Source organism: Talaromyces stipitatus, genomic scaffold (genome assembly GCF_000003125.1).
Source record: "Talaromyces stipitatus ATCC 10500 scf_1105507295523 genomic scaffold, whole genome shotgun sequence".
Taxonomy (NCBI): domain Eukaryota; kingdom Fungi; phylum Ascomycota; class Eurotiomycetes; order Eurotiales; family Trichocomaceae; genus Talaromyces; species Talaromyces stipitatus.
The window spans coordinates 4,556,062-4,572,476 of NW_002990113.1; the positions used below are offsets into that span (position 1 = coordinate 4,556,062).

At 46.0% G+C, this 16,415-nt stretch overlaps 7 protein-coding genes across 7 annotated transcripts, besides 1 other annotated feature; 3 read left to right on the plus strand and 4 right to left on the minus strand.

Annotated features, from left to right (window-relative positions):
• Positions 1-1,223: 1,223 nt before the first annotated feature.
• TSTA_076140 (tubulin-specific chaperone, putative) lies at positions 1,224-3,929 on the minus strand. Its single transcript, XM_002341589.1, has 5 exons — positions 3,732-3,929; positions 3,210-3,666; positions 3,071-3,161; positions 1,785-3,013; positions 1,224-1,723 (listed from the first exon to the last, which is right to left on the minus strand). Exons 1-4 carry the CDS (start codon positions 3,901-3,903, stop codon positions 1,874-1,876), a joined length of 1,860 nt encoding a protein of 619 aa, XP_002341630.1. The 5' UTR covers positions 3,904-3,929; the 3' UTR covers positions 1,224-1,723; positions 1,785-1,873.
• A 184-nt stretch (positions 3,930-4,113) lies between these two features.
• TSTA_076150 (splicing factor 3a subunit 2, putative) lies at positions 4,114-5,042 on the plus strand. The gene is made up of 2 exons (XM_002341590.1): positions 4,114-4,158; positions 4,225-5,042. Exons 1-2 carry the CDS (start codon positions 4,147-4,149, stop codon positions 4,915-4,917), a joined length of 705 nt encoding a protein of 234 aa, XP_002341631.1. The 5' UTR covers positions 4,114-4,146; the 3' UTR covers positions 4,918-5,042.
• A 146-nt stretch (positions 5,043-5,188) lies between these two features.
• Positions 5,189-7,492, minus strand: TSTA_076160 (serine/threonine protein kinase, putative; the record flags this gene model as incomplete). Its single annotated transcript, XM_002341591.1, has 4 exons — positions 5,189-5,703; positions 5,763-6,239; positions 6,297-6,800; positions 6,867-7,492. 4 exons carry the CDS (start codon positions 7,490-7,492, stop codon positions 5,391-5,393), a joined length of 1,920 nt encoding a protein of 639 aa, XP_002341632.1. The 3' UTR covers positions 5,189-5,390.
• Positions 7,416-7,451: a microsatellite.
• Positions 7,493-8,290: 798 nt separating the features above from the next.
• Positions 8,291-9,791, plus strand: TSTA_076170 (uncharacterized protein). Its single transcript, XM_002341592.1, has 2 exons — positions 8,291-8,411; positions 8,476-9,791. The coding sequence occupies exons 1-2, from the start codon at positions 8,355-8,357 to the stop codon at positions 9,616-9,618; spliced, it is 1,200 nt and encodes a 399-aa protein (XP_002341633.1). The 5' UTR covers positions 8,291-8,354; the 3' UTR covers positions 9,619-9,791.
• Positions 9,792-10,011: 220 nt separating this feature from the next.
• TSTA_076180 (TIM complex component Tim54) lies at positions 10,012-11,799 on the plus strand. Its single transcript, XM_002341593.1, has 2 exons — positions 10,012-10,167; positions 10,221-11,799. Exons 1-2 carry the CDS (start codon positions 10,059-10,061, stop codon positions 11,657-11,659), a joined length of 1,548 nt encoding a protein of 515 aa, XP_002341634.1. The 5' UTR covers positions 10,012-10,058; the 3' UTR covers positions 11,660-11,799.
• Positions 11,800-11,942: 143 nt separating this feature from the next.
• TSTA_076190 (acetyltransferase catalytic subunit (NAT1), putative) lies at positions 11,943-14,869 on the minus strand (the record flags this gene model as incomplete). The annotated part of the gene is made up of 3 exons (XM_002341594.1): positions 11,943-12,662; positions 12,730-14,700; positions 14,788-14,869. 3 exons carry the CDS (start codon positions 14,867-14,869, stop codon positions 12,199-12,201), a joined length of 2,517 nt encoding a protein of 838 aa, XP_002341635.1. The 3' UTR covers positions 11,943-12,198.
• A 350-nt stretch (positions 14,870-15,219) lies between these two features.
• Positions 15,220-16,196, minus strand: TSTA_076200 (caffeine-induced death protein Cid2, putative). The gene is made up of 2 exons (XM_002341595.1): positions 15,979-16,196; positions 15,220-15,916 (listed from the first exon to the last, which is right to left on the minus strand). Exons 1-2 carry the CDS (start codon positions 16,118-16,120, stop codon positions 15,411-15,413), a joined length of 648 nt encoding a protein of 215 aa, XP_002341636.1. The 5' UTR covers positions 16,121-16,196; the 3' UTR covers positions 15,220-15,410.
• Between the last annotated feature and the right edge of the window lie 219 nt (positions 16,197-16,415).

Consider the following 16,415-nt stretch of genomic DNA (forward strand, 5'->3'; position numbering starts at 1 on the left):
TGGCTTCAAAGAAGCTCTTGACCGGACTGATAGGCTGGACTTCTCTCTTTTGCCATAGCATTCCACATGGGTTCCGGCACAGATCCTCTGGTCATGATTTCAACCCCAAAAAAAACCAGCAGAAGCCCACAGTATCTAATAGTCTTTGTTACTTCATGGATCGATTTCTACTGTGGCAAAGAACGGATACTCACGCAAAGGCGGCACCAAGACTCTCATGAGGCCGAGGGACAGTTGACAGCTAAAAGAAGATTATGAATTTGATAGTTTACCCTGTAATGGCCGAGAAAATTTGCCATTTTGACTAATGCCTAACACAGTGATATAGTAATCCAGTCGGTGTCAGGATGAATACAAGCGTTCCTATCACTAGAACAACGTGCGCTAGTATGCTGAGTCGCTCTTTAAGACTTTAATGACGTATTTCATATCTTTGTAATTCAGTTTATCAACGCGAGTAGTGAACTACAACGTCGGTGAAATTAGCCATCTTTCTCTTGGATTACTTTTAATATATAAGAACCTGAGAGGGCCATTGAATGGTCATACAAACTGTGCTGGATAGAGCTTCTGTGGAAGTATAGTCAGCAAATCGTCCATTAGTCCGCTCAGAATGGTTGGTGGTCCTAGGTTCACAAGTGCAAAGACGGAGAGGTTGGTGAAACACAAATTAGAGCTGGCAGATAGGAGATGTTGGGCACGGAAAGTGTGAAATGGCACAGCCATGAAACGATAGTCACCAGAGGTTGACACTGAATGCAGTCATATTGGGCCCCAGAATCTACTTAACACAACCAACTTACCAGTTGACAGGAAAAGCTGTTCAAGTAGTATAACAGAAAATGGACCTACCTATGAATACATAGATAACATGAACAGCAACTTGGAACATTGTCTCTGGCATCAATTGACAGCTCTAAATAGCTGCAAATATATGTATCATGATACTCATTTTATATCCCGAGTGACACAGATAGAGTGCAGGGACAGAAGTCACGCTCTTTTTTTTTTCCAAAAATTTTTTTCGCGTAATTTCTATGTCACCGTGATTATACAGTTAAAGTTAGATTGTCGGTATTGAATGGGCACCGTTCTGAGTGTCTTCAATAACCACCTGGGCATGCAAGCGCACCGCAAGGAGGATTTGACACTCAATTCTACTCTACCGGCTTTCTTCCTATTCTCTGAAGATTATGGCAAGCTCAAACAGCTCCAACGAGTTGAAGGGAAATGGAGACAAAAGAGAAGGCAAGTCTCGCCGGTAAATGCCATTAGCAAAGGGGATTGACATGCTTAACTACCAGCCAGCACCTCACGAAGCCCTCAATTTGAAGATACTATTGCCGTTGCAAAAAGAAAGACAGTTGATACTTTTAAAAAGCTTCATGGGCTGGCAAGAAGAGAAAACAGTTGAAACAAGCGTTCATGGTTCTAGCACAAGGTCGGGTGGTGCCGGGCTAAGATTTTCCAGGCCACAGTCCTCAAGAGGATATTTTGAGAATAATAGACAGTAGAGAAATAAATATACTTAACAGTATGAGGCCAAAACGGCTGACCACCTCCATAGGAGATCTAAGTAATGGAGGTAAACGCTGAGGCACAGTCTCACTGTACACCTCTGTACCCATCTAGCCACCTTTGTCTATACCTATACCACCATACCGTTTGATCTAGTATGGCAGAATGCGGTGACTAAAAAATCAGTAGAAAAGCTGCGCACATACTATACAGTCCAATATGGTAAGATATAATACTCAAGGAGTGCTCGGCAAAGGACAACATACCGTAAAAAGCGGCAACCGATTGTGGCTACTACACGTTACAGTACGCCCTCGAATGTATTCATTCCCAGGTGCTCATATCCATGACTTCATTATAACTGCTCTATACGAACCCGTACGCGATCGGTGTTATCGTCAAACCAAAACCCGACTTGTCTCGTCGAATCAACAAGCTCAACTTCACGTCGAATAAACTTGCTCCCATCGACTTTGACGACTGTAGGATCACTGTTTTGTATATCTCGCTTTCGCGGTTCAGCCACGTTATCATTTTCTTCATCGCTACCCCATTCTTCTCCGCCAAGTATGTTGAACTCCTCCACTGGGTCCCATTCCTCAGTTTCCCACACCAAGCGAAATCGTAAAGGTGTGAGAGCAAATAAACGAGATACAATGCCCTTTATTCTATATATATCGAATGTCTTGGGTATTAGGCATGATTTGCTTGCTGAGTCTGTTGTATCGATGGCAGATTCTGACGTTCCTGGTGAGGGTACTTGATAGAATTCGAATGTCACTAATCGGGCAGCGACTGATCCTGGCTTTATATTAGGCCCCTGTAATCCTTCCGAGCGCGTAATGTCAGGTTCTCCATATATCTCGCATAACGCCGAATACCTTGGATGTGTAGCAAGGATCCTTGCCTCATCCGACACCGAAGAGGCTGATAATTCCTTACCAATCAAAGAAAGGTAATATAGCTCTCCATTAGTCCGGTCCTGCTGCGTGATCTTGCTGTAGTTGAGAGATGTCAAATTCTCAAGTCGAGCCAAAGTCAGCATAAAAGCCTCGTCCGCTGTCATAGGCTTCTCGGGTAATCCGGTAACGCTGGTAGAGGCGATAGATCTGTCATGAAGTGGGTTTCCGGATATTCGTAAGGAGTCTAATCCAGGAAATGCTGTAGAAAGATCATTTATAAATAGCCATGAATCAATCTTGTTGTGAGAGACATCTAAGAATTTCAGGGTGCGTGAAAATTGGAAGGTCGATTTGTCGTTGTCGTTCCCTGATTGTGAAGCAAAGACCGTGTCTAAATTATTCCCACGAAGTATCAATCGTGAGAGATTTGGAAGCTCAGAAAGAGCTTTGAGTGATGAAAGAGACGTTAAGTCATTATTCTCGAGGACCAGGCTCTTCAAAGTGACAGGTAGAGTTGTTGTTATTGAAGTCAAGCTGTTGGATGAGGCCAATAAAGATTCTAGGTTCGGAAATTGAGCCGCTATCGAAGATATCTATCTGAGATATAAGTACGGAGACTCGTAAACATCGTCTAAAAGCCATAAACGTACCTCATCCCAAGGCATGAGAGTCTCATCTAGGTGTAGCTCCGTAATGCCATTGAACACTAGGCCAGGTTGAACTTTTTCGAATCGATTTGCACTTCAAGGGTCAGGCATGTATTCAACAGCAGGGATAATAAATACGTACTTTAATTTCAGACTCCTCAACTTCTTCAGCTGCCTGCAGATATCATTAACATCCCGCCAACGATAAATCAAATTTCGAGTAAGATCCAGTTCGGTGATCTTGGGACACGTCTGGGAAGTCCTCTGCAATTCTTCGTCATATCCGGGCTCATTCTGGCCACCATATGCCAAGACACCTGCAATTCGCAGACCATCTAGAAGAACAACCTTGAGCTCCTTTAGTTCGGCGAGTTGTTTCCTGATCTTTTCAAAGCCAACTTCTTCCACGACTTTACCATTGAACTGTATAGTATCATTCATCTGGAAATTCTCGTTATTATTCGAGGTTTGCCTCTTTGCAATCTCCTCTTCGAATTCCGATGCATATTTCTCGTGAAGTGCCTCGAGGAAGGCTCGGGGTTTGTCTATGGGCCGAGTAGGCCGCACAAATGAACCAGCCGTGGGCTGATTACTGAGGCCTATTAACTCCATCAATAAGAAACCATACATTTGAAAAATTCAACAAAAAGAGGTCAATAACTACATGTGAAATATCTCTTCCCATTATGCTCGCCCGAATGCTTGCCTCGCAATGGATCATCCCATTCCACGCCAAGCCAGTCACCTTTGGTGCCTTCGACCTCGCCGATGTACCGCACAGTGCATAGTGCACCATCAAAGGATAGACGATGACCTACGCTGGTATTCTGGCTCATCCCTGCGACTATGCAATATGAGAGCCGTGAAGAGTACAACAGCGGTGAAATCAGTTTGTTGATAGACCCACACATTGAGACCGGGGAGCTTATCCAATCAGAGATGGCATATCAAGTGGATACCAGGTCGAAGTTCCCAACTATTCTGCCGCTTTCCACCGCCATCCGATTTATGGACGGATTCTTGAAGGTCAATTCAGTCTTCAGATTTACCCAAGGATATAACTCACTCACAAAGCCATCATGGATTATCAGGTAAGTAATTTGCTATACGTCCCTGTAATACTTACAAAGCAAAGGTCTTTACTAACACGAATACAGAATCGCGCTGGTTCCAAATTCGGTGGCGGTGGTGTCGCATCGCAATCTGCAACAAACGCGGACCGTCGAGAACGTCTTCGAAAGCTTGCGCTCGAAACAATCGATCTCGCCAAAGACCCTTACTTCTTCAAGAATCATCTCGGCAGCTTTGAGTGTCGATTATGTTTAACCGTTCACCAAAATGACGGCTCCTATCTCGCTCATACCCAAGGTCGCAAGCATCAGACCAACCTCGCCCGACGAGCGGCTCGTGAACAGAAAGAAGGCAAAGCTCAAGATGGGGTTTTACCGGGTGCAATGGGAGTGCAAGTTAAGAAAAATGTCGTCAAGATTGGTCGACCAGGTTATAAAATTACCAAGACACGCGACCCCCTAACGAGGCAGTTGGGTCTTCTTTTCCAATTACAGTACCAAGAGATCACCCCCGGTGTTGTGCCGCGTGTTCGATTCATGTCGGCCTTTGAGCAAAAGGTCGATGATCCGCCAGACAAGAATTTTCAGTATCTTCTAGTTGCTGCCGAGCCATATCAGACTTGTGGCTTTAAGCTTCAGGCTCGAGATATTGATCGAAGGGAAGGGAGATATTGGACTTGGTTTGATGAGGATAGCAAGGAGTTTTGGATACAGATTATGTTTAAGACTGAGCGTGAAGAGAGATATAGCGGAGTTCCTGGTTTGGCGCCTCGGCCTTAGTGTTATTTGTGTTGGGAAAAGTTCGTTTCTCTTTCTCATACTGAACGGCGTTCAGGGTGGTTTTGTCATGATATAAAATTCTATGGTTAGATGTGGTCATTTTACTGGTCTCATTTGATTTTTTGAGCTAGGTCCTACTCATACGTAGTAGACTTTTTAAATACTATAATTCGACGCTTTGCCTGGGTAGCGATGATGGCAATACAGACGAAATCCAAAAATGCAGAGAACTGGTATGAACAAATAGTTTCTAACCAAGTACCCAATAGAGATTGAGATTGTCTTCGAAAGCGAGTTTATAGCTCACGCGAACTTCGAGGAGATTGTATCGTAAGTAGATCTAACAAATGGCCGAAGTACATTATTCAAGCCATTATATTTTTCATATGCAGTCTCGACCAAGGATCATCAATGCACGTATAAAATATGCCATTTGTAACAAGAAAACTCTATGTTATAGATGTGTCGAATTTTCAATTGCCCTGGAAGGCATTGAATGCTTTATAGGTATAGCCAATGAACGGAAGACTCATTTCGGCCTCCTGTTCTTCTGGCATTGCGCGGACCTGTGCCCTATGCGCCGCGCTCGTGTCTTCCTGAGGAATCTCATCAATGGGGAAGTAGGAAACATCAACGTTGGAGCTGAGTCTAGGCTCGAAGGGTGCACGAATGTTGCGTAGTTGGTCCCAGACCACGCCACGGAAGAAGGGATGGTTCTTGATTTGCGTAGCACCACCGTGTTGGCCACCTTCGTTACCAATACGATGCTCGGCATCGCATAGGAAACTAGAACAAGCTAACGTCAGCAATCATCTTATTATATTCGGACGACAAAAGTAACTTACCTTCGGATCAAACCCTCCGATTCTCGTGACAAAACAAGCTCGTCTGGGAAATATAGACATTCTCTCCAGTTCACAATCTTACGATATGTATCTGTGGTATCCTCAGCACAGAAAGGGGGCCAACCAACCAAACATTCAAACATGATTGCTCCAACAGACCACCAATCGCACAAGTAGGTGTAACCTTGACCATTAAAGATCTCCGGGGCAATATAGTCTGGAGTTCCGACGGTTGAATAGGCCATGGCACGACGAGACTTCCTCCAAGTGTTGATCTGCCCACGGTTAGACACCGTAAGGTTGATGGCGTCCGAGAAGAAACCTGAGTTCCTGTTCTTGTCTTTGGATGTCGAATTTTTCAGCAAGTTTTGATAGTATGCATTATCATGTGTCTTTTTGCCTCCCGTGGACAATCCAAAATCTGTGAGTTTGATATGACCGCCTCGATCCAGCAAGATGTTGTCCGGTTTTATATCACTAGACAGAATGTTAGGGAAATTTCAGCGACATACTACATTGAATCGAATGACTCACCGATGAAGGAAGCCCAATTTGTGCACGGCCTCAATGGCCATAACAATTTCAGCCATATAAAAACGTGTAATGTCCTCTGAGAAAATCTCATATTTGATGAGCATTGTCATAAGGTCACCACCAGGCAAAAACTCCATCAGCAAATAGAGGTAGGCACTGTCTTGGAACGAAGCATGAAGCTTCACTAGCCAAGGATTGTCCTTGGAGTCTGCAAGAATGTCACGTTCTGCACGAACGTGGGCCAATTGGTCTTTCTTGAACATCTCTGTCTTGATCAATGACTTGAGAGCATAAATCTTGCCGTCGCTCTTCCGCTGCACGAGTTTGACTTCACCAAATGCACCCTTTCCGATGATTTTGATGGTCTGGAAGTTTGATGGGCTTTCCCTGGTTCGAAGGAAACGCAGGAAATTCGACTCTTTCTTCGCCAGAGCCTCTGCCTCTGCTCGTCTCTTCGCTTCCGGCATGCTATTGCTCTGCACCAACTTGTCCAGGTTGACGGATCTGTCATTGGGTAGATTAAAGTTAGTCTCATCTTGTATTGTTGCTTCACGGTACAGATGGTCTTACCGCATGTTTCGCTCACGGGCACGCTCAATGTTCTCTTGGAAGAAAACATTGATCAATTCTTTAGCAGCTTTACCACGCTTATGGACGTTTTCCGAGTACCGCTCGGGGTATCTTTGAAGCTCCTCTTCTTCCCCTGCCGGCTTCGAGTTGCGATTAGCCATTGAAGGAGCCAGGTGCCCTCCGTGTTGCGGCCCGGTCGAGCCAGCAGTCCGAGGTCGCTGAGCGGGAGAGGCAGCTCGTGGAGACAATCCTGACCGGGGGGATGCACTCAAGTCTTGATTGGAAAACTGTTGGATCAGGCCGTTCGTGCCATCGTTGTTGTAGGGCACACGAGCTCCGTAGGCGGCCTGAGGAGATGGGAGGTTATGTTGGGCATACTGCTGCTGTTGCATAGGATAATGAGCTTGCTGCGAGTAAGGCCCATTCACAAAATATCCCTGGCCATAGCCAGTGTTCTGCGCACCGTGAGGATCCATGAAATCCTGGCCCTGGTATATTGGTTGCGGGAATGCGGAGGGTGTTGTGGGGTAGACACGGTTGTTCGCCGCATTGTAGTTTCTGTCGTTGTTGTTGTTGTTATTGTTGAAGCCAAAGTTCAAGTGCAGGCGATTGTTATTCGGATCCATTCTGGGCGGTCGTTTTGCCTTGACTTGAAAGCAATAGGATGAATGTTTTGACCTTCTCGACTGCGGTCAAAGAAAGGGGGCGGAGGGACGAGGGGTCGAGAAGAAATCAAGGGTTGACGGTTGGTTTCAGAACAGCCAAAAAAGTGAAACAGAAAGCATGTGTCTGATGGCCAGCCGAAGCGAGCCAGGTCACACAGAGGCGAGATGTCGTTCAATATTTGTGATCCGTTGAGACAGACAGGATGGAAAGCAGCAGTCAGAATGATTGATCCAGGGTTAAAGAACAGACAGACGAGCACAGCACACCGATCACAGGGCAACAGGCCAACAGGAGAGCATAGTTCGAGTGGGCGAGGCGCCAAAGGCCAGGACGGGAAAGGGGAGTTGACTGGCGGGCCAGTTACCGTCGTGTGGGACGCCGAACGGTGGAGTTTTTGTTCTCAAACTTTAGAACGTGTGCTCTGGCTTGGGGACACGTAGACAAGCTCTTTCTAGTTGGCAATTCGAGTGCGATCTCTCCAATCTACCTGGACAGATATACAATATATCCAGCAATTGATTTGTATGACCCTGTGCAAAGAGCCTGGAATCGATGGCAGGTACAGACCGGGAAGTGCGCTAATCCTCTTTGGTTACGCCAAGGGTCTGTTAGGTTCGGCTAAAGGGCGGGGAAAAACTGATCTTCCGCGTCCGTTGATTGGCTGTATAGTTCTGACCGCCTATCAATATATCACGTGACTTATGACACTAAGCCTATTTGAAGCTAACATCACGCATGGTCGCTCCTCTGGAAGATCTACTGAGAAGACAGAGCTTTAACTTGGGCTTTTACTAGCCAAATTCTGCGATTTACATAGCCTCAATGCCAGGCGTACCCACAAGCAGAGGCTGCGATGCCTGCAGAAAACAGAAGAAAAGAGTAGGTTCTCACCATACAGAACAGACAACACCCGTGGACACAGCATGGCTCATTTTCAGTGCAGTGTGATCCACCGGAACCACCTGCCAAATGTCCAAGGTGTACGCGTCTACAGATACTTTGTACAGGTTATGGAGTGCAGAGATACAAGTTCTTGTCTGTAGGCAGCAATGCTGTTAAGAGGAAGAGACAACGCGCCTCTGCTCAAAAGACCGTGATTGAATATACATCCAATGAAAAGTCAACACCGCATCTCATTCAGTCACCGAGCTCCCCTCCAGACAATATACTGGAGCGCGAGCTGATGCATCGATGGCTAACAAGAACAGCATGGGGCTTTTATAGTGTTCCGAGGGACAAAGCATATCTCGAGGTGTATCTACCGCAAGCCGCATTGAAGAACAGCTGTCTCATGAATGGAATACTTGCGCTGGCAGCTGCAGATTTTGCTCACTCGGGACAAAAAGCCTACATGAGGCTGGCCCTCGAATACTATGCAAAGGCTACAGCTGTAATGCGCGATCAGCTCGAGAGCATTAATGAAGGAAATATCAATGACCTATATCCGTTCGCGTTGCTTATGGCAGCTTTCAACTTTGTTGTTTCACCTCAACCGCGAGCATTAGACCGACTCAGTTCAACCCTGAGTATGATGTCCAGTGCAAACACGCTCCTAATGAGCGGAGCTTCCCGCCCAGAATGTCAATATGAGATAATGTCGAGCATTGACATGATAATCCTGGACGATCTGGATACCAACATGAGGGCCGCTCTGGACAAACTTACTACAGCCAGCGATCAGATTGGAGTGTGGAATATAGGTGATCCGTCTGTGGCATGCCTTGCTGGGGATAGCCAAATATATCAAGTTGCGATCGCCCATATCAAGTATAGCTTTGCCGAGGAAAAACGAGATCTGATCAAGAACTATTGCTGGACAATTGCCAGTGTAAACGATCCGAAATTCTTCATCGCTGTCAGGGAATCAGAGCCTATGGCTTTACTGATCATATTATATTTTGCTGTTCTGTTAGATAGGATGAGCAGAAAAGAATCCGTCCTGACATGGTGGCTTCGGTCCCAGGGCAAGGAAATCGCGGACGATCTTTCACAAATTTTGCTGCATTCTCCGGCTGCACGGATACCAGATGTGCAGGAGGCAATAGCCTGGGCAAGAAAGGAGGTTGGTCTCTCAGAATCCTCTTGAGCCGATGCTATATGTTGAAGTATAGAAGAACATTGAAACAATGTGATTGCCTAAAAACCTTCAATCTTGATTCCAATCGCGCCTCATTTAGCTGCAAATAGTATCCAGCTGACCGAGGAAAATCTATGAAGTGCGATAAATGGATATCAGACTCTCGATTCATTTTAGTATGGCCAGAATGTTCCCACGATATACATGTAGTTGAAAGATGAGTTGACATTTTGTTTTGATATAGTTCGGCATTAACTACAGAGTAGTTAACTAGTTAATTAATTGTAGTCATCCAATCAGCACTCGCTTATATAATGCTCCGAAAAACGACCAGTCGGCCCGTGAACTTTTTTTGGGTTCCTATTAGATCTAGCTACGTCCATCGGTCTGCTTCAGGCCATTGCTCATAATCGCGATCAATTTGGATATAGCTGTAGGTATCAGCAGCCATGTCTGAAAATGCCAGTACATCCAGCACAACGCCGAGCACGGCAAGTGCATCGACGACGAAGCCTCCATCTCCACCCAAACCGCAGAATCCAGTTTTTAAGATGATGGGTATGTTTGTATTGTGCCATCTTAATGAGGCCAGAGACTGACTTGCATTATAGGAATTCCAAATTTCCGTTTTAGACTACCCTCGCGAAATTGGATGATTTTTTTGTCTATCACCGGAGGTTTCGCAACCGCCATAACCTACGACCGCCGACAGAAAAAGCGCATACAACAGAAATGGGCCGACCTTGTCGCTCACATTTCCAAAGAGACACTGCCTATAGAACAGAATAGACGGAAACTTACAGTTTTCCTTTCTGCACCTCCCGGAGATGGTCTTCGTTCTGCTCGCGAATATTTCATTGAATATGTGAAGCCCATTCTTGTTTCTGCGGCTTTAGATTACGAGGTCATTGAGGGAAGGAAAGAGGGCGAAGTTCGAGCGGGTTTGGCTGAGAAGATTCGCGACTACAGACGACAGGCTGGAGAAAAGAGTTCGGTGGTTAAGGAGCCGAGCAAAGAATTGATAATCGCTGAAACTCGACGACGAATGGGAATTACAGAGGAACCTGGACCTTTAGGCGATGTTGTGATTGGACGCCATACATGGAAGGAATACATTCGAGGTCTTCATGAGGGCTGGCTGGGTCCTCTCGACCCTCCTCCGCCTCCTCCGGAGTTACCTACTGAAGCCCCGGACGCAGATACCGCATCTAATGTATCTGCTAACACACTCTCCACTGCAAATTCCGAAAATACCGACAGTGCTTCAGCCTCAACACCTGAACAGAAACCTTCTACTGAACCTGAAAAAGAGAAACCAAAGGGTCCCACGTCCGCATACATTTCAACTGCAGACTACTCATCTCGAAACCTTCCCGTTACTATCCCCGCATCTTTCGAAGCTTCTTTACCTGTTCCTTTCCCTCATCTTCTAGGAATCTTGAACACTCCTATCAGAATATATCGCTATTTGACGAAACGTTATCTTGCGGACGCTGTTGGCCATGAGATCGCTGCAGCTGTCTTGGCCTCCACAACCAGGCCATATCACGAAGGCACTTACACAGAAAACTCTGGATCGAATCTGTCAAATGAGTCTTTTACCTCTGAGCCTCAAGTAAACCAGTCACAACAGACCTATGAGCAGCAAACCATTCTCGAGCACGAAGAGAAGGAATGGCACAAATCCGTGCGAAAAGCAGCCGAAGCTCGAAAATCACAAATCGAAGAAGAGAACTCAGCTAGTGCCAGCAACGATACTCAAACTGCAGCAAAATCCAACCTTCTAAAAGAAGAGCGCGAATGGATTGACGATGTGGTCATTGATCCACGCATCGCTTCTCGTATGAGTCGATACATACTCGCTCCTGAGGAAGAGGCACGTGCCAAACGCATTGATGAAGGCTCAGAGTGGGTTTTGGGAGAGGGCGAAAGACCCAAGAAATTGCCGTTATGGCAACGACTTTGGATCGATTATGGGTACGGCGAAGATCCGGAGGTGGCTAAGAGGAAGCCCATTTATGGGAACTTGGATAACGAGAATGGAGAGTAGACGGATATCCTAATCGTCCATCTCCTTTAGCGCCCTAGCCCCTTCTGCGATTTATGTAACAATATTTGGTTGTCCTATAATTGCATCTTGCATTTTGTAAATTAGCATAACTACTTTTTTATACAACGCCATTCTAATCCAGCCCATGGTATCTAGTCTCGCATGCTGTATGAACCAGATTCCCATTCTAACCAGAGTCATCGGGACAGATTGCAAGGCCTAGATTTTAAAGAAAGTCGAACTGGATACACTGTAAAAGTGTTGTTTTCATCTCTCCCATCTATTCCCTTTTTGTGGCTCTATGATACATGAGCATTGCATACTGGACAATGATATGGTATCATAATCATATGACTATGCAAATGCTAGAATCAAACCTCCATCATAACTTTCATCAAGGTTAATTTTCCCACTGAGCATCTCAAACTTCAACCATGACTCTCCTCACCCATCACACGCTGGAAAAAGTACAACCCTCAAATGCATGCAAGCAAAGATGAATTAAAGAACAAAGGTAAAAGCAAGGGTTCACTTCTGCTTTACTGTGAGGTAAATGCAGAGGCCTCCTTCCACTTATTGTGGGCTTTTTCATTGTATGCTTCTTTGGTAGCAGGGTCCGCTTTCCACTCGTCCAACGTTTCTAATCCAGAGATTGCCTTTTCTAAAGTCGTGCTGGCAAGGTCCAGCGTTGAGACAAGTTCTTTCTCACATGCCGCCTTTTCATTAGGGGAGATGAGTAAACGAGCTGAGAGCGCGGCGCGCACATGGTCTACACTCTCCTTGTGTGATATCAAATAAGAGTTGTTCCATTCACTGAGGTTTGTGGATTTGGGGAGGATAGTCTCGAATTCTTTCAAAATAACGTCGGATATTTTCTCGGGTAGTGGCTCTGACAAATTGTTGAGTGCGAGTCGGAAGCGTACGAGTTGGACATGCAATGTCGGGTCCGATGAATCGATAGCATATGCAGCAAGTAGGCATTTCAAGGCAAGGGCGTTTTTTTCTGGATATTAGTCAATATTCGTTTGTATCTTCTAGGTTTGGTTTCAGATAAGGAGAAAGATACTCACGTCTTCGGACGTAGACTTCGAATCCGGCGTTCTGAGCGCGAATATCGCCAGGACTGAATTCTAGTAAAGGTACGAGGAACTTCAGGGCATCCTTAAGAGGATCTGTTGTTGAAACCAACTTGTTGCCCAAAGGATCAGTGTCCTCCTTCTTAACTTCGCCATCAGCACCTTTGGCGTTGGCAGCACTGGCCTTTTTCAGCTCCTGCTTTTCAGCTTCAGCCTTTTCTAGCCGCTGTTGCTCCTTTTTAGCCTTCTTGATTGCCTTCTTTCTCTCTTCTTCATCCGCACCATTCAGGTTCGCAAACATCGGGCCATGAGCAAGATCGGGTTGATCATGCAGCAAAACATAAGTCTTGATCGCAGACAATGCCATTCGAGTGTAGAATGGATGATCTCGCAAGTGGTCTTCCCATCGAACCATATCGACATATGCTCGAATCATGCCTTTGCGTAGTGAGAAGCTGTGGAAGTCAAACTGGTCCTCTTGCCATGTGTCGAAAATGTTGTAAACTGCATGGAATCGCTTCAATGCAAGTCCAAGTTTCTTCTGTCGCAAGTATGACTCCCCATCTTCTGTCAAGTACCATACACACTGCATTTCATGGAGGTCACCTAGAGTGCCACCAACAGTCTCGTTCCTAGTGAACTTGCTCATATCTTCAAGTCCCTTGTCGTTCTCATCATTGCGGAGTCGGTACTTGGCTGCTTTAGAGTTGATATAGCGATCTTTCTCATCGAGCTTCCTCGCTTCCTCCATGATTTCGGCCGCTTTGGGAAGATCTCCATAATGTTTGTATATCCTTGCTTTCGTCATGTAATAGTCAACAGACTTTGGAACAAGAGCTATTGCCTTTTCGACATAATCCAGAGCCTTTTGGAGATCTCGACTGAGATAGTAGTTGTAGTGCTGAGCAAGGAAATAGAAAGTCGAAGCCTCAAACGTGGTCTTGTCTTCAGGCTTTTGGGACTCAGATGAGCCGTTCGTTTGTGATTGTATCTTTCCCGACGCATATCCTTCGACAAGTTCTTGGACAGTGTCCCGCTTGGCTGGACGATCGTAGAGGACCTTTATGTTGGCGAACAGAGACGGGACTCCTTTGCGCAACATGCGCTGGAGATAGCTATCAACAGCTTCTCTGAATTCATCGCCCTCGAGGAAGTCTAGGGGAATGCGCCGAGGAGCATCACCGCGAGGGAACTTCTCCACGAACCCATCATACACGGCCTTGAGAGCTTTGTGATCTGTATCCACAAGCCCCTTTGCCTTAATAAGACCGTCATAGTAGTGAGAGTTTTCGGGGTTCCTATCAAGAAGAGCAGCATAAGCCGCCTCAGCTTCCGTCTTTCGGTCGAGGCGAAGAAGGTAATCCGCTTTCATTTCCATGACGGCCAAGACATCTGAGCAGCGCTTTCCAGCGGTCTCAAGATGCTCTAGTGCTCTTTCCAGATCACCAGACTCTGCGATTATTGTATTTTTGTACAAGACAGCCTCAGAATGTTCCATATCTGTCCTGGGTGGAGGCGTCTTCAGAGTCTCTTCGTAGGTATTGAGTACGTTCTCGGCCTCGGTCAGATTCCCAGCGAGATGATGAGCGATCGCTAAGGCTGTCCAATTCTGTCTAAAATTTGGTCGAGCTTGGAGCATTGTGTTGCGACTTTGTATATAACCCTGATAATCTCTCATCTGCATCTGAAGGAGAGCGAGGTCACGTTGGATAGGCTGCGAGTCCGGTTCGAGTCTCAAAGCGAATCTGTAGGCTTTGATAGCTTCCTCGTAGTTTTTCTCGGCTCTGTAGAGAAGACCAAAAACGTGCCAGCACACATGAGACTTCATATCGTTCTTAAGCGCCGTCTTGGCCAAAGCGAACGCTTCCTCCAGTTGTCCCAAGTTGCTCATGATGAGAGCCTTCATCGCTTGTGTATCGCCATGGTTGGGATTCTTGCGTAGAATTTGATCGGCCGTTTTGATACCTAATATTTGTTGCAAAAGAAAGTTAGCCTCGAATAATGCTCATACAACTCTTTGCAAGTTTACCGCAAAGTGTTCATAACACAAACCCTTCTTGTACTGCTTGTTTTCATAGTGGCGGACCACTTGTCGGAACAGCGACGAGTCCTTAGAGCTCAATTGCTGAGGCATGATGAGCAACCTCTTTTTTGGATTTCACACACAGGTCGTTCGTCAGATCAGCCTGGTGAGGTGGGTGATTGAGTAGGTTGGGTGCGGGGACCAGCAACGTCTGCTGAAAAAGACGCTAGCGGCACAGCGGAGCAACAGCTCCATTACTGTCATACTATGACTGTCGCTAAGCATGTGCTTCACACTTGATAATTAAGACTGTCTATTCACCAGACGATCTTTTTATGTGGGAGTGGGGATACTCATAGATACTGCATTTTCAAGTGAACAGCTACATACTTACCTTGGGAGAATGTCTGAACCACCTCCTCCCAGTAATTGTCATTTCATACAGTAACATCTTCTGGTCTCAACAATGAAGAGGTATATATGACGAAAGGAGACTATCAATTACTATATCGCACCCAATGCTGTTTCCCATATAAAACGCCATGCAATGCACCGTAGTCGTACAGATGAACTATATATACTTATCGAGCACCATGCTTTCGGGGGACGCCGAAGTGATGACCCGATATCTGCTCTTATTTGCATCAGAAGATCACTTCTGATGTTCATGCCATTGATTCAAAGCATCTTCCCAAGATCCACTATAATCACATCGCTCAGAGACTATACCCCAAGTTCGTGCTCGTATGATTTGTTCCACACTCCTTTCGTTTCGGACAAGATTGGCCAGCGACTCGGTGCGAGCTTCGCGAGGAAAGTATCGACCAGAGTAAGGGTCTAAACGTTCGTCAACGACTCGTTCCTGTTCTCTCGCAGTTTCCACTTGTCGCGATACAACGCCGGGGTCTTCTGGATCAGGGCTCGTTGCCACCATGGCACAATAATTGAGAACATCTGATCTGCTCTGCCATGAAGGAAACAATACACTGTTTTTGAATGTTGCGCATGATTCTTTGGAAGGGTTTCGTCTACTTGACGCGCCGAGCTGCCGCACGTCAGTGGATGATGGATTGAACCCTTCGCGAGCAGGTGTTAATAAGGCATTTAGATTCTGGGTGATTGAATCATCGATAGTGGAGCGAGACAAGCGGAGGAAATCTGTTGGTAATGGAATGTAAGCATAAATCTAGAATGCACTAAACTCGTGGCTCTCAGTGTACCTCGCAAGACTCGTTCGTTGAAGCAAAATTGCGGAGTTAACGATGGTGAGTTGACCGAGGATAGCGACGACATCTTGCCAGAGGACTGCTCCTCAGCCTGTGACGATACAACTGATTGCGCCCAGAACCAGTTCAGATTCATCCGGAAGCAGATTGTAGAACAGAGCGATCCTATCTATCTGCAGAAGAGTATGTACAAATGGCAAAGTACAGAACGTCATGGAGAAGCTAAGCAATAATGAGCACGGTCCAGCTCACTAGCCGAGTCAGGTCACGAGGTCACGGGATCACGCGCGACCATTGAAACCCCTTTACGCGGTTCAGCCTCGTCGCATCCAATATTGATGTTATTCCCAACTTTTGACATTTTACCATATGACCTGCCTAAACTGTCCATATTCATAGTACTGTAAATACCACACCTTCTCCCACCAGCG

What these genes read in the sequence shown, in the direction of transcription:
- TSTA_076200 (XM_002341595.1), bottom strand. Translation starts at nt 16,120, where the DNA reads ATGAATCTGAACTGGTTCTGGGCGCAATCAGTTGTATCGTCACAGGCT. An exon ending in CAACGAACGAGTCTTGCGAG is followed by an intron (nt 15,917 to 15,978) that starts GTACACTGAGAG and finishes CATTACCAACAG; the next exon opens with ATTTCCTCCGCTTGTCTCGC.
- TSTA_076180 (XM_002341593.1), top strand. Translation starts at nt 10,059, where the DNA reads ATGTCTGAAAATGCCAGTACATCCAGCACAACGCCGAGCACGGCAAGT. An exon ending in TCCAGTTTTTAAGATGATGG is followed by an intron (nt 10,168 to 10,220) that starts GTATGTTTGTAT and finishes CTTGCATTATAG; the next exon opens with GAATTCCAAATTTCCGTTTT.
- TSTA_076140 (XM_002341589.1), bottom strand. Translation starts at nt 3,903, where the DNA reads ATGAGCCAGAATACCAGCGTAGGTCATCGTCTATCCTTTGATGGTGCA. An exon ending in TTGAGGAGTCTGAAATTAAA is followed by an intron (nt 3,162 to 3,209) that starts GTACGTATTTAT and finishes TGACCCTTGAAG; the next exon opens with TGCAAATCGATTCGAAAAAG. An exon ending in CTCTCATGCCTTGGGATGAG is followed by an intron (nt 3,014 to 3,070) that starts GTACGTTTATGG and finishes TATCTCAGATAG; the next exon opens with ATATCTTCGATAGCGGCTCA.
- TSTA_076170 (XM_002341592.1), top strand. Translation starts at nt 8,355, where the DNA reads ATGCCAGGCGTACCCACAAGCAGAGGCTGCGATGCCTGCAGAAAACAG. An exon ending in GCAGAAAACAGAAGAAAAGA is followed by an intron (nt 8,412 to 8,475) that starts GTAGGTTCTCAC and finishes TTTTCAGTGCAG; the next exon opens with TGTGATCCACCGGAACCACC.